General features: G+C 43.9%; 1 protein-coding gene across 1 annotated transcript in view; it reads right to left on the reverse strand.

Moving 5' to 3' along the window:
• The window catches only part of ILDR2 (immunoglobulin like domain containing receptor 2), a gene marked incomplete at its 5' end in the record, with an annotated part of 73701 nt that overhangs the window by 16704 nt on the left and 40405 nt on the right, over positions 1–16592 (reverse strand). Inside the window, 3 exons of the mRNA XM_049875720.1 lie at positions 9265–9441; positions 10582–10728; positions 14064–14120. Coding sequence (XP_049731677.1) covers positions 9265–9441; positions 10582–10728; positions 14064–14120 — 381 coding nt within the window. The remainder of the gene's footprint in view (positions 1–9264; positions 9442–10581; positions 10729–14063; positions 14121–16592) is intronic.

The following is a 16592-nucleotide window of genomic DNA, read 5'->3' on the forward strand; positions in this document are numbered from 1 at the left end:
CTCTGTTCACCTCTGTGTCCCTAGTACCTAGTATCGTGCCTGGCACATTGCAGACATCAATACATGTGTGTTTGCATGAATGAATGAATGAATGAGGAGAAACCATGAATAGAAACTATATTACAACGGATTACAGAGTATGGCAGATGAGGCCATGTGGGTGGTTTGTTGGAGAATTTTGGCCAGGAAGAGCAGCAAGGTATAGATTAGTTTTTCAGTTATTATTATTGATAATGATTTTTTAAGTTAAGAAAACAAACATGTTTGTAGGAAGTAGGGAGGGGATCTATTCCATCTGCACCTGTGGCTTTATCTAGATGTTCTTACTACTTGAAGCACTGTTCTGGTAATAAACATTCAGTAATACTGAGATGGAGAAACTCATTATCATCAGTCAGGACAAGGCCAGGGGCTGACTGTGGAATAGACTATCAATTGCTCCTATGTAAGTTCAAGCTGAAACTGAAGAAAATTAAAACAAGTCCACAAGAGCCAAAGTACAACCCTGAGTATATCCCACCTGAATTTAGAGACCACCTCACTCATCTATGCCAAGAAATATGGCACACAGCTACCTGGTCAATCAACTAACTGGAAGAGATCCATATTTGTGCTTATTCCAAAGAAAGGTAATCAAACATAATGTGGAAATTATCAAACGATATCATATCTGGTGCAGTAAAATTTTGCTAAAAATAATTCAAAAAAGGTTACAGCAGTACATTGACAGGAAACTTCCAGAAATTCAAACCAGATTCAGAAGAGGATGTGGAACGAGAGATGTCATTGCTAATATCAGATGGATCTTGGCTAAAAGCAGAGAATACCAGAAAGATGTTTACCTGTGTCTTATTGACTATGCAAAGGCATTCAACTATGTGGAACATAACAAATTATGGATAACATTGCAAAGACTAGGAATTCCAGAACACTTAATTGTGTTCATGAATAAACCTGTATATAGACCAAGAGGCAGTCGTTGATACAGAACAAGGAGATACTGAGTGGTTTATTTAAAATTAGGAAAGGTGTATGTCAAGGTTGTATCCTTTATTCAATCTGTATGCTGAGCAAATAATCCAAGAAGCTGGGCTATATGAAGAAAAATGCAGCATCAGGATTGGAGCAAGACTAATTAACAACCTCCAACATGCAAGTAACACAGCCTTGCTTGCTGAAGGTGAAGAGGACTTGAAGCACTTACTGATGAAGATCAAAGACTACAGCCTTCAGTATGGATTACACCTCAATATAAAGAAAACAAAAATCCTCACAACTGGACCAATGAACAACATCATAATAAACGCCGAAAAGATTGAAGTTGTCAAGGATTTCATTTTACTTGGGTCCACAATCAACACCCATGGAAGCAGCAGTCAGGACATCAAACAACATATTGCATTGGGCAAATCTGCTGCAAAAGATTTCTTTAAAGGGTTAAAAAGCAAAGATGTCACCTTGAGGACTAAGGTGCGCCTGACCCAAGCCATGGTGTTTTCAATTGCCTCGTATACACGTGAAAGCTAGACAATGAATAAGACTGAAGAAGAATCGATGCCTTTGAATTAATGGTGTTAGTGAAGAGTATTAAATATACCATGGACTGCCAGAGGAATGAACAAATCTGTCTCGGAAGAAGTACAACGAGAATGCTCCTTAGAAGCAAGGATGGCAAGACTTCATCTCACATACTTTGGATATGTTATGAGGAGGGACCAGTTCCTGGAGAAGGACATCATGCTTGGTAAAGTGGAGGGTCAGCAAGAGGACGACCCTCAATGAGATGGGCTGACACAGTGGCTGCAACAATGTGCTCAAACATAGCAACAATTGTGAGGATGGGGCAGGACCGGACAGCATTTCGTTCTGTTGTACATTGGGTCATGTTAGAACAGAATTGACAGCACCTAATAAGAAAAAAAAAAAAAAAAATTTTTTTTTTTTTTTTTTTTAATAAGAACAACGATATTGAGATAAAGGTCATGAGGGTAGGAAACCGGTTGCTATATGGAACGATGCATCAGCTGTCCCCTGGTGGTTAGAGATGGCAGATATTGGGGGCAACAGCTGGAGGCCCCTTGATTAATTGCAACTCGGACTGGAGCTTAGATTGCTTTCTGTGTCATTGTAACAAATTACACCCCTCATTATGACACAGATTTGATTATATATGTGTATGTTATCATGTCCTCAAAAAGTTACAGTAACGCTTTACAGCCTAGATGAAGATGGTAGTTTTCTTTCAATACTGGCGTTATAAAGAGACTCCACTCTACCGCTTTCAGGTGTGACTTCTCTGTCACACCATACCATGACTTCAGAGACTTAAATTCCTCTTATTTGTTAGACAACAAGAGACAAAGTATTCATCTTTAGACTTTAGAGGTAGCATCCATTTGGTTTCAGTAGCTCAAAAGCTAGGCAATTCTCTTTTTAAAAAGGTGTTGGGTTTTTTTTTTTTCATTGTTATAAGTTGTGGCAACTAAACTAGTTCTCTCATTCTGGTAGAATCTGGTCCTGGGTCACATATGTGCTCAGGAGCATATAGAACACCAGAAAACTGTTCTTGGTTCCTCCAAGCAGATAAGACCTTTCCTTCTCTAATCCTGCATCATTGGATGGTTCTTATCATAAAACTGTTGCTGTCAAGTTTATTCCAACTCATAGAGACCCTATAGGACAGAGTAGAACTGCCCCATGTGGTTTCCAAGGCTGTAAGGAAGCAGACTGCCACATCTTTCTCCTACAGAGCAGCTGGTGGGTTTGAACCGCTGACCTTTTAGTTAGCAGCCGAATTCTTAACCACTGCGCCACCAGGGCTCCTTTCTTACCATATACTGCCTTATATTTCTTACTCATTTTATTTCATTAGCCCTCATTCCCTACTCTGCTAGACTGTAAATTCCTTGAAGACAGGGAACATTTGTAGGCAATCGTAATATTTTTTTTCTTGATTTGAAAACACATAGAATGGTGTCAGATTGATTTTTACCTGTAATTTTTTGAAGATCAGATAACTCTCTGATGCGTGGTGATATTTTAATAAGAAATGTCCTAGACTGTTGGCTAAAGTCCAGCATATTTGAAAAATGACTCTTTTTCCTGGCGATGTTTCAGTTTAGGGTCGATGGATGATTTATTTCTCTTTTCAAGTTCAGTCTGGTCCAAGTCCTTTGGTTCATGTGGCTCTTCATACCTCACCAACTTTAATTGATCAGCCCTGCCAGCTTTGATTTTAGTGGAGAGGAGATACTGGGATATTCACTTTGATGCCAAAGTATAATTTCAAAAAATTCATATTTTAATGGATTTGAGCGGATATTTTTGACCCAGGTAAGGCTCAACAATTTTTTAGCTCATTTCTCTTTTACAGCCCAAATCCAACTTATAAAACTTGCTAAAGAAGTCTGTAAGGCAGATATCCATGGATATAGCCTTGTTCTTTCTGTCCTATCTTAATGAGCTAAGGCTGTTTATGGATGATAGAACAGCTGCCAAATTCCACCCCCAGGGTGACAGCAGCTCCATTGTGGGAGAAGCGATGGTTAAAATTTGCATAATCTCTGTATACATACAGCAGGCATATATACAGACACACATCCTTATTAGCTTTGAAAATGACATTTCAAAAATCTACTTGCTGACTCAATTCTTTTGCAAGAAAATAAAATAGAGCAAGGCAAGAGTACATGTGGAAGACATGGCAGAGATAACGGCATTAACTGAGATGGGAGATGAAGGCAGCTAGGACTAGGATAATTGAAGTGGAGATGGAGGAAAGTAAACTGATTCGAGATTATCTTGAGGTAAATTTAAAGGGCTTGGTGATGGCTTGGATGAGGGAAATAAGGGAAAAGGAAGAAATAAGGATGAAGTCCCTCCTTCTGGTTTGGACAACTAGGTGGATGATGGTGCCATCCACTAAGAAATGTAGAATATATGGGACTGAGGTGCAGAAGAAAGGATGATGATAAAGACTGGAGGTCATTAGCATATAGATGTGACTGAAGTCATAGTAATAGTTAAGATTCCTAGGAAGAGAACCTCAGACCAAATAGGAAAATGGAGGATATGCAGAGAAAGGACAACCAGCATATACAGAGAGAGAAGGAAAAATTACAAAGCACTAGGTTGAAAAAAGCCAAGAAAGATGAGTGGGTCAAGGGTGGCAAATACTTTTGAGATATCAAGGGAGGTAAGGATTGAAAACATCCATTAGATTTAGCAATAAGATGATCTTGGAAAGAGCTGGTTTCTGGAGTGGTGAAGACAATGGCAAGATGGAAGTAAGTTGAGGAGTTAGAGCAGAGGAAGTGGATCCATTAAATATTCAAAACTCTTTCAAGGACTTTGGCTGCAAAGAGGAGAAAAGGGATAAGGAAGTAACATCAGGGTTTTACACACTGTTGTGTTTTAATGGGAGAGATTTGAAGGTGTTTTCAATGCTGATAGGACAGAAAAGGAAAGGTTGGAGATGTAAGGTGGGAATGTGGATAGTCAATAGAGAACCTTGATAAGGCTGATGGGGATGGGATCCAGAGGCAGACAGGAAGAGGAAGGGGGAATCTTCTTTCACTGTGACAGGAGAAAAGATGAAAACACTCTGTGTGGGAGCAGGTAACTGTGTAGGTTGCGTAGAGGAAACCTTATGGTTTCTATTTTCTCTGAGAAGCAAGAATGAAGTCATCTGCTGAGAATGACAGGGCTGATAGCAGGATTTAGGTTTTAGGAAAGGACAGAAGGTCTCAAATAGCTGCTACAAAGAATGGGAGAAGGAATCAGGATGCCTCCAAACTTTCTCCCACTCAATAACCAACTGGGTATATTATTCATAGCTCATCAGAGATGCCTTTTCAACTTCACAGAGTGTTCAAAAGAGTATTGTGTGTAAATGTAATCTGAGAAATTACCATTGCTAGATGATTATCCTAAAATTGAAGTAGAATATAAAAAATAGGCTAAATTTACATTTTATAAATCAACTTTTTTTTTTTAAAAACATTCTTTAAAGAATAATCTACATGAAATGTTGGCCTAAGCTACCTCTCAAAGAAGGAACAGCCCAACTCCATTGCTAACTCTACTCATGACACTGTGAATACAGAAATGTGCCTGGTGGGCATTATGAAGAATTTTGTCCTGATTCAATGAGCCAGATAATAATAAAATGAGCCAGACTAGCTGTGGTCAACACTGGTGGTATCTTCCCCTTTTTTTCTTTGCTAGTAGAACCTAGATTTGTTCACATACAGGTGAAGAAGTTTAGGCCTAGGAGATGCGTCTTGATAAGTTCAAGCCAATAATGGTAACTCCATTCCCTTTGTCAGCAACTGGGTTAGGAATGGGCACAGGACACAGTTTTTGTCAATGAAACTGCAAGGGGAAGTCCTCTGGGTGGTGGACGGGCTTATGGAAAAGTCTGCCTCGCTCTTGAGAACAGCGGCATAAGGAAGAGGCATACCTTTTTTCACCTCTGAATATACTTAATACCTGGAACTATGGCTGTCATCATGGAACCATGAGGGGAGCCAGCCCAAGAGGATGAGAGGGTGAGCTCAGTGTGACAGAAGAAAAATGGAAAGAACTAGGTCCTTCAGTGATACCACCTGAACTGTTCAGTTAACCAACCCTGAAGCTGCCTTACCTTGGGATTTACTGCTATGTGAAATAATGTCTTTTTTATTTTTAAAGCCACTTCTCTTACCTGTATCCAAAAGAATCCTAACAGACCCAGTAGCACCCCCAGATGGCTTTGAGAAAGTTGGATAGTGTGGCAGAAAAGGGCCAAGTGATTGAACTGGAATGAGTAGGGAACTAGAAAAAGGCTGAAAATAGGAAAGAAATGTTGGCCATTCTAGGAATAAGAGTCATTTTATTGTGAGAATCCATTAAATAAAAAGGAAAGGGGCAAGGATTCTGGTGGGAAGGAAAGAGAAAGAAGATTAGAAAATGGGGACACAGCACCCAAATAGTATGAGACAGCTTCCATTCGTGTCCCTTCTGCCCACTCTATCCTTCTGGGAAATGGACTGTTATCTTTATTTCTCTAATTCCCTGTGTGTCCTTGATCATTAAGTTCTTCTTTTCAGTCTGTGACTCATTCCCGGTCTCAGACGTCAGAATTCTACTAATAGTTCCAGGGAGAGAAAAACACAAACACCAATTACTCACTGAGGATATACACTCCATCGACAGACAGGCAGTGGCAGTTCATTAAGTGGGCTGAACACACTTCGCTGCTGGACTGTCCACCACTGAGGGCAGTCCAGACACTTCGGGGGAAAAATGTCTGCTTTACCAACCTAAGTGGTTCACCTGCCCCTAGGGATTTAAAAATCACCTCCTAAATCTACTACACAAACAATCTTAACCTTTACTACCCTGTTTTTGTTGTTGTTGGGAGCCATCGAGTCAATTCCGACTCATAGCGACCCCGTGTGTTACCGAATACAACTGCCCCATACCGTTTTCTTGGCTATAACCTTTACGAAGCAGATCACCAGGTCTTTGTCCTGTGGAGCCACTGAGTGGGTTCGAACCACCAACCTCTTGGTTAACTCTGTAATCCTGTTAACCCCCAGGAAAGGTATATTTTAATGCCTCCTCCCAATAACCACAAATTAATCATGCCCAAGTGGGGCTTATCTTGACCCAAATCTGCTCTCCTTATCAATGATAGGCTAGAAAAACCTGGAGTCATCATGAAGCCTCACTTTTCTTCATTCCCTAGAGTCTCATTGCTTCTTCTTTCAAGGTATCTGTCTGATTGACCTACTCGTTTCAATCCCCGTAGTCTCCCCCATAGCCCAGATGCTCACATTTCACGCCTGAACCACTTCAGTGGCATCTTAGTCCGTGGTCTCTGACTCCACCTTCTCCCACTTACCACTCACCTGGTACACTGATGCCAGATCATAGCTCCTAAATGCAGCTGTCATCGATGTTACCTCTCCACTCGGGAACCTGGCTGCAGTGGCTCTCAGTTGCTCACTACACCAAGCCCAGCTCTCCTGGAGGGGTTGCAGGGCCCTCCCTAATCTGCCTTCACCATCTCCTTCTACCTTCTTTAGTCAGATCGCAGACTAGACCCTGGCAAACACGTGTACCACGTTCTCCCAGCTCTGGGCTGCCGCCATTTGAGCACCTCCCACTCTGCTTTCCTAAATCTTATTGATTCCCCCAGGCCCAGCTCGAATCTCACCTCTTCCCTGAAGACTCTGTAATCACTCCAGCTCCTTCTTTGAACTCCCAGTACTGCACTCTAGCATTTGTCTCCACAAATGCCCATTTCTCCCTCTGACTAGGCCAGGCTCCTGCTTGGAGAAACCAGGTCCTACGCTTCTTGATATCCCTCACAGTGCCTACTATGTTGTTGTTAGGTGCCATCGAGTCGATTCTGATTAATAGCCACCTCCTGTGACAGAGCAGAACTGCCCCATAGTGTTTCCCAGGCTGTATTAATCTTTATAGACGAAGTCTCGCCATCCTGGCTTCTAAGGAGCATTCTAGCTCTACTTCCTCCAAGGAAGATTTGTTTGTTCTTCTGGCAGTCCATGGTATTTTCAGTATTCTTTGCCAATAAGACTTTGTCTCACATACGCTGGGACATGTTATCAGCAGCGACCAGTCCCTGGAGGAGGATATCATGCTTGGTATAGCAGAGGTTCAGCAAAAGAGAGGAAGACCCTCAATGAGATGGACTGACACAGTAGCTGGGGGCTCAAGGATAGCAATGATTGTGAGGTTGGTGCAGGAGTGGGCAGCGTTTCATTCTGTTATACATTGGGTCACTGTGAGTCAGAATTGACTACATGGCACCTAACAACGACAATGATCTTTACAGAAGCACATCACTAGGTCTTTCTCCCGTGATGCCCCTGAGTAGGTTCAAACCACGAGTCTTTCAGTTAGCAGCCAAGCACTTAACCATTGTGCCTTGAGGGCTCCCTCTGCCTACTATAGCCCCACACTAAACAGGGATGAGATAAGTACTTAACGAATGACCAGCATGAGGTATAAAAGGTACTTTTTCTGAAATAAGTCATCACAAAAGGACAAATGTTGTATGAAACCACTACTAAAAACTCATGGAAAGGTTTACACAAAAAAAGAAACAATCTTTGATGGTTAGGAGGGAGGGAAGAGTTGGGGATGGAAAAACACTAAATAGACAATAGTTAAGTGGCAACTTCGGTAAAGGGTAAGACAGTACACAATACTGGGGAAGCCAGCACAACTTGCCCAAGGCAAGGTCATGGAAGCTCCACAAACACATCCAAACTCTCTGAGGGACTGAATTACTGGGCTGAGGGCTGTGGGGACCATGGTCTCAGGGAACATCTAGCTCAATTGGCACAACAGAGTTTATAAAGAAAATGTTCTACAGTCTACTTTGGTGAGTAGCGTCTGGGGTCTTAAAAGCTCGTGAGTGGCCGTCTAAGATACTACCAGTCTCACTCCATCAGGCGCAAGGGCGAATGAAGAAAACCAAAGACACAAACAAAAGATTAGTCCACAGAGCTAATGGACCACAACTACCACAGCCTCCACTACACTGAGTCCAGCACAACTAGATGGTGCCCAGCTACCACCACTTACTGCTCTGACAGGGGTCACAACAGAGGGCCCTGGACAGAGCTGGAGAAAAATGTAGAACAAAATTCTAACTCACAAAAAAGACCAGACTTACTAGCGTGGCAGAGACTGGAGAAACCCCGAGAATATGGCCTCCAGACACCTTTTTAGCTCAGTAATAAAGTCACTCCTGAGGTCCACCCTTCAGCCAAAGATTAGACAGGTGCATAAAACAAAATGAGACTAAATGGGCACACCAGCCCAGGGGCGAGAACTAGAAGGCAGGAGGGGACAGAAAAGCTGGTGATTGGGAACACAAGGTCAAGAAGGGAGACTGTTGACATGTTGTGGACTTGGTAACCAATGTCACAAAAAAAATGTGTGGTTAATTGTTTAATAAGAAGCTAGTTTGCTTTGTAAACCTTCATCTAAAGTATAATACTTTCCTCATACTTTTAATTTTTGAGGAGCCTGGGAAGAAAGCAGGGGCAGCAGTGCCACCCTGCAACCCTTGGAAAGCCTGACGCGCACTCTGGAAGACAGCAGACACAGCTGGAAGAATCCCATTTCTGGAGTCAGGGTAATCATTTTCCAAAGAAGCACGACTGAGCTGATCATATTTAGCAGCAAGGAACCAGAAGTGGGAGCCCGGGAGGAGGATGGGGCAGGGCAGTCTGGAACTACATTTACCACTGTGGCTTCCTCCAGTGGAGTCACTTGGTGCCAGGGGAGGTGGATGCAGCTTGTCCATCAGCATGCCAGATGAGGGGCCTCCTCCCAAAGGGACAGAGGGGATGGAGTAAGGGCCAGGGACACCGGAGACAGAGGGAGGATACCCGGCCTTTGCTGCTTTCCCTGCTTCATACACTGTGGAGGGAGATGAAGAGCAAGAGAAATTACATTGGCCCACCCTCCACAACCCTCACACCAAAATTCCTGAGGATGCACTAAGGAGGTTCCCGGCTTTAAAGCCCTGTGTGTGTCTGTGTCTGTCTGTGTCTCTGTGTGTGTGTGTCTTTGTGTGTGTCTCTCTCTGTGTCTGTGTGTGTGTGCGTTCTCCTAGGCCTGAATTAATTCATCAGAACTACTCTCTCCCAGTCCTTGGATTCCTCCAGCTCCTTGGATTCCTCCAGCTCTGCTGAAAGGAAGTGACATAAAGAATTACAGTGTTTAGTACCTGGCAACTGAGTAAGTAAGTGGTACTGGGAGCTGTCACAGCAGCTTCCCCGGTGACAGCAGCAGCCCCCTCTTAACCACACTGTCTGGAGGCTGCCTCAGCCCCTTTGGAGGAGGCCTAGCACAGGGGCTGCCCAGGCCCACTTCCAGGAGGGTGCTGAACCTCACTCAGAGGAGCAAAGCAAGCAGTGGGCTGGCACGTGGGCCCTGCTCCACGATCTCAAAAGCAGAGCAAATAACCTGATTCCCCCTAGAACCTGCTCTACTCCTAAAGATACTAAAGATACGGTGTCACTCCTTCAAGATATGTTTGGTTTATGGCAGGGCTGCCAGCCTTCATGCCTACATGGGCCTGGCCAGTAAAGTAAAATTGTGAATCTCTGAATGAGGACTGGCAGCCCCCACCGTGGCCCATTTCATTATGTGGCTGATGGTACTCAAGGCTGCCCGTCTGCACACTCTGCTTATAGAGGAGGGGAACAAGCAGAAGTCTAGTATGAATGCCCTGGGGAGGGGGGAAAAGCTTCACTTCCAACCTTCCCACCCTGGACCTGCCCTTCTTTTCATCAATAGCGTCAAGGAGAATCCAAACACAAGGATGACAGGTGTGCATGAAAAGCATGGACAGGTGCATGTAGGTGAGAAGGAAAACAAGGATGGCCGACTCTGAAAGCCAGGGGCTCCCAGCACAGGTGAGAGCCTGGAATGACCAACTTTTCTGGGTGGAAGGAAAGGCGGTTCAGAAGGACCCCAGGGCACACAGCTGTCAGGTGAGGAGGGGACATTTCTTTGGATTGCTCCCCACTGTCTCCCACTGGTGGCTTTACTCACAGGCCTGAGGGCAGCAGCAGGTGTCCGGGCAACATGGGCAGCGGACATAGCAGCAGCAGCTGTGAGGGCAGCACTGGCACCAGCAGATCCCCACCAGGACGAAGAAGAGGACGCCGCCCAGGATCACCAAGCCGACAAACACCCATTCTGGAAGGACGCACAAAGAAGTCCACACTGGCGGCAGCCCGCCTTCAGAGCAGGGCACACTCTAATCTGGGTCTCCCTGTGAAAGGAGGCAAACGGGAGGGACCTGGGAAAGAGAGCATCTTACAAAAGGGGCCAGGGCCTGGAGACTCACAAGGAACTCTGAGAGCGGGAAGTGCAGGCCCTCCCAAGGCAGGGACACGGAGACAAAGCAGGAAGGTTACCTATCCACAGTGGGTACAACATAATGATCAGTACCCAGTGGTGGAGGACTTCAGGGTCACCTACTGGGGAAAGGGTTTAACAAACTGATGGTACTGTCAGAACAAGTAAAGGACAAGAGCAGAAAGACTCCTCCTGGTTGGGGGTCTTATTGGGCTAAGAAGTAGTAGGTTTTGTTGTTGTTTTAATTGTGATTATACATATATACGTACATATATATGTATATATTTTGGTGGTGCAGTGGTTAAGCACTTGATTGCTAACCAAAAGGTCGGCAGTTTGAACCCACTAGCAGCTCTGTGGGAGAAAAGACCTGGCGATCTGCTCCCATAAAAATTACAGCCTAGGAAACCCTATGGGGCAGTTCTACTCTGTCCTATAGGGTCACTACGAGTTGGAATTGACTCAAAGGGACACAACAACAACAAAAATATACATAAAACATTTACCAATTCAACAATGTTACATGTACAATTCAGTGACATTATGTTTATCATGTTATGCAACTATTACCACTATCCTTTTCCAAATGATTCCACCACCATTTATAGAAACTCAGTGCCCACTAAGCAGACTCCCCCTCTCCTCCTCCCTCCCACCCCTGGTAACCACTAATAAGCTTTGGTTTCTATAGATTTAATACACATTTCTTGTAGTCAAGCTAATCTTGTCTATAAAAGTATAAGTCTTAAGAAACAAGTCCTCCATGTCTAAATAGTCTATGTAGAGAAGACGTTTAGGTGGTCCACGTCCCTGATGTATTCATCAGCTTCCCCTAATGACTGCCCCTGTAACACCTCTCCGGTGCTCAGCATCAGAACTGAGGTCAGTGCTTATACCTTCAAACAAACCATGGCCAGGGAAAACTGGAGACACAGTGTGGGACAGGAAAGACACTGACCCCATGCCAGAGAGCGTGGGACAGGAAAGACACTGACCCCATCACCAGCACAGCCAACGGCTAAAGTGGCTTAGAGCTCTGATGGGTGGCAAGGCTGACATGGATATATCCAGGTATATTTGTTCATTTCTGCTATTTTAGCAGCTCTGCCAGAGGCCGAACACGAATTCTACTCCATTTGCTCATTCAAAAGATCTAAAGCCCTGAGACCCAAGAAAAAGGAAACAGATTTTATTTTGACTTAGATAAAAAGGACTATGGCCCTCAGGGAACTAGTCTGAACATCATGCTTTTGGGACTTGGCTGTAGGACCTGACTGGAGACCTGGGACAGACTGGGGTGAGGCATGCTTTCCTTAAAATTTAGAAGATTAAATCAACTCATCTTTGGTTGAAGGCCATCTACCAAAAGTCCCTTTACAATGAGCCCCATGTATATGTTTTTCTCGAATTTTGATTATGACTCTTCCTCTAATTAAATGGACATTCAGGTGGAGCTTGAGAATATGATGTTTATTATATAAAAGGTTTTGTTATAATGGCAAAATTTTTGACCTTTTTGACATAATTTCCTCAGACAGAAAACAACTTAATGTTTCTCCAATGTTCCCCTCACTCATTCACCTGGAATGCATTCATTTTACCGAGGCCAACCTCTCTTCAGTGAGGGAATAAGAAGGCCTTGTCCCTGGCTAGAACAGTCTGGGAGAGCATTCATGCTGAGGGCAGTAGATAGTCAAGGGCATTGGCCTGGACCTTGGCAATAACATAATAATACAATGTGTATGTTGCCTGAGCTAGATATGAGTCCTGAGGATTAGATGAGCTGTGTCTATTGGTGGCTACAATTTGAGTCTGGCAGTCAAGGATAAAATACTTGCAAATTACCTTTGAGAAACAAAACAATGTTATCTGTGAAAGGATTCTTGGAAGCAAGCAGGGAGGGGATTCAGACCTCCAGAAGCATATACAAAAAATACAGTAACGCCTTCTCAGGACTGGGGAATACAGAATCTAGCTTGAAGCAATGCCTGTAACGTTGTGTTTGGTGATGAACAAATGCTTACAAATTGAAGGAAGTCTGGATAAACAGGATCACTAATAGACATCCGTTTGTGTTTGGGTCAATATCAATATGACGAATGTCTATATTTGGGTTGGCCAGATAATGGAAAAGGACTAGAAGAATTCAGGGGAGAATAACAGGTGAAGCTGAACTGTGAAAACTTTGGAGGTTTCTTATAACTTGAATCAAGTCAAAACCAATGGTTAGGAATATTTTCTAGCTCTCTGCTACTCTAAACTATTAGGCGGCTCTTAAACCTTTAGCAGAAACTCTCCAAAGCAAGAACTGAGTCATACCCATTCCTTGGGTAAGCCGTCTCCCATGGTTCATTCTTGTTTCTCTCTGAGCCGCCTTTCATTGTGGACTATAGTGCTACACCAGACTGAGCTTGGCTTGCCTAAGCGGGTGTGTTCAAATAAAGTTACACGAAAAGAGATGTGCGTTTGGGGGAGATGTCCTTGACATATGGTCCATGGACCCCTAGGGATTTAGCAGTCCAAGAAGCCCCTGAAATTGTACAAAGTAACATAGGTCTGTAAATATGTGCTTTTCAAGGGAGGAGGGGTGCGTAGCTTTCATAATGTTTGGGAAAAAATGTTTTGATAAAGTTATAAATGGCAATTCAGAGTAATAGGGTTGTATAGTAATCCAACCAAACCAAACCCGTTGCCGTCAAGTTGATTCTGACTCATAGTGACCCTACAGGACGGAGTAGAACTGCCCCATAGGGTTTCCAAGGAGGGCCTGGTGGATTCGAGTATGGGTACATATATACTTATATATATATAAGTTACATATATAACTTAGGGAATATAGATAAGTGGCTATCTGAAGGGTACTTATAGCTATCTGGGTGTAGCTGAGATGCTGGGAAGGGTGTGGAGATTGCAGAAAAGGCTGCATGCCTGACACTGAAGGACTGGTCCCCATCTCAGCCTATTTTTAATTCTTATTATCCTTTTAGGGCCTAGTTACCAAAGGAATGACATTTAAAGGTTTTTTCCAGTAGTTTTAGCTCATCCTGGAAAAGATCACACACATATACAGACAAATGTGCAGATAAATTAAAAGAGCAATTAGTGACTAAGCAGAGGCAGGACAGATGGTGCGAAAGCAAATTAAGCAAACAAAGAGTTAAACGACCGAATACCTGGCATAATCTCCACAGCAAAACTGGGTAAGAGATCAGCAAGCAGCCCTGTCCTGCCTAGAAGAGGTGGAAGGAAAAGAAGGAAAGAGGTTACTCCAAAGGGAAATACAGCCTGAAGCCTGGCTGCACCTGGCACCACCCCTACACAGGGCCACTGGCCCATGTTGTTTGCAGTCTGCGGCACATCACCAGCGCTGGGCTCAGTCAGGAGACTGACCTTCCCCGTCAATCTCTGGCAGCATCTCAGTGAACCCTGCACCTAAACTAGATGGAGGCAGAAACCGAGTCTTTTCTCCAACTATTTGTAGGAGGAGGAAGTCCCTGCTTCAGTAGAGAAAGCCCTGCTTGAGCAGACTGACAGACACCACCTCTAATTTATACATTCTTCCCCACACACTTGACACCCGTTTGTGTCCAGACGTTCAGTCTCTATTTTCATACGTTCATACACTTACATACACAGTCCCATGTCCGTACAAAAATTAATATTTGGTGTTAACTCAGGATCATCTCACTTCATGATTCTATCATGTCGTAAAGATATTTCACTGACTGAAATGTTCAAACGCAAGGAAAAGATAACGTTAGATCCTCACACTCTTCCCTACACTCTTTCTGGCTTCAGAAATACTCTGTACGCATGTATGCGGATGGCTTTTCCATATGGTGCTCACAGCTGGTGTCGCATACACCCAGATGCCTTCTGCATGGCATGGCATAAAAGCTTAAAGGTCGATATCAGAACAGGTGCCCCTCAGGGGCTCTGGGAGGTAGAGCTGTTAAGGAAACAAGACACAAAAAGATGGGGGGAAGACATTAGTCCTTTTTAAAAATAGTCTGATTTCCAGACAGAAATGCTAAATGCTTTGACTATATTCTCACATCAAGGTTAATACCTGCTGTTGTTAGATGCCATCAGGTCAACTCCAACTCATGGCGACCTCATGTACAACAGAATGAAACGCTGCCCAGTCCTGCACCATCCTCACAGTCACCAGCATGTTTGGGTCCATTATTGCAGCTATGGTGCCAATCCATCTCACAGAGTGTCTCCCACACCCTTACTGGCCCTCTACTTCACCAGACATGATGTCCTCCGGTAGAGATTGATCCTTCTTGATGATGTGTCCAAAGCAAGCAAGTTGGACAATATTCTGTTGTGACCCATAGGCTTTCATTGGGTAATTTTCAGAAGTAGATTGCCAGGCCCTTCTTCTTAGTCTGTCTTAATCTAGAAGCTCTGCTGAAACCTGTTCATAATGCAGGACCATGCTGGTATTGGAACCCCTGGTGGTGTAGTGGTTAAGAACTGTGGCTGCTAACCGAAAGGTCAGCAGTTCGAATCCACCAGGCGCTCCTTGGAAACTCTGTCCTATAGGGTCGCTATGAGTCAGAATTGACTCGAAGGCAACAGGCATTGTTGTTTTTTTTTTTGTTGTTTTTTTTTTTTGGCTGATATTGGAAATACCAGTGGCATAGTTTCTAGCATCGTAGCTATACGCAGCCACTGTAGTATGCTAACCTGATAGACAGGTGGTAGAAGGCCCTTATACTACTTCTGCCCCTGGACCAGATATCTCTACCACACTGAAGCTTTGCTAAAAAACTAGTAAGTTGTACTAGGGAACAACTAGCAAACTGCCCTCCTTTTCAGATTTGTGATGGCAAAAGGTCCCTGTGGTATGTAAGAACCTAAGCACAACCAAATCCTACTTCATTTATGCACCTGGCACAGTGCTAGCTGACAGAAATATACTGCAAGCCACATGAGTAATTTTAGATCTTCTAGTAGTCACATTAAAAAAGTAAAAAGAGACAGGTGAAATTAATATTTTTTCTTTATCCCAATATAACCAAAACATCATTATTTCAATATGTTGCAGTAGCCACATTTCAGGGGCCACATGTTGCTACTGGACCACAGAGCTCTGGAGGCCTGTGTCATTCACGTGATTTGGCTCATTCAGAAAACAGCTTTTTCCTGTTAAAGTTTGTTCAGGTGCTTTAGAGAAAAAGTAACTTGTGTGTGGTTTGTATTTTGCGCCTAAAGGTCATGGTTGGTAACCAGTCCCCTCCTCTACCAAGCTACTGCACAGAGAAGAAGCTCAGAGGGAGGTGAAAGAATAAGGGCTCCTCCAGGACCCTAGGGGAGAATCTGTAGCCAGGGCAAGATGGTAGGGAGAGGTGGAAAGGGGTCATTTCTCACTTCACTCTTCTTGGTTCTCCTCAACTGTATGAAGCCAGTGTAGTAAAATCTGTTCTGGTCACGTCTCCTGCATGAGTGATAGTCCTCTATTTGGAAGACTAACTGGGACCAGAGTGTATTCCCAGGAAAAGGAAGCATGGAGTGGGTAACACAGGCCAGCTCTGTTTTAGGCCTTGGAAAGGGCTTCCTTCTGTCTGTCTTCCACCTTGTGAAACTGATGTGGTCAGATGAGTCTGCTGCTTGGAGGTCCTAGGAAGGACAAGTGGGAGCTAGATGGAGTATTGGAGAAAAGGGTCCTGAAGGAGGGAGTCACCCTCTGGCCT

Source organism: Elephas maximus, chromosome 3, assembly GCF_024166365.1.
Source record: "Elephas maximus indicus isolate mEleMax1 chromosome 3, mEleMax1 primary haplotype, whole genome shotgun sequence".
Lineage (NCBI taxonomy): Eukaryota > Metazoa > Chordata > Mammalia > Proboscidea > Elephantidae > Elephas > Elephas maximus.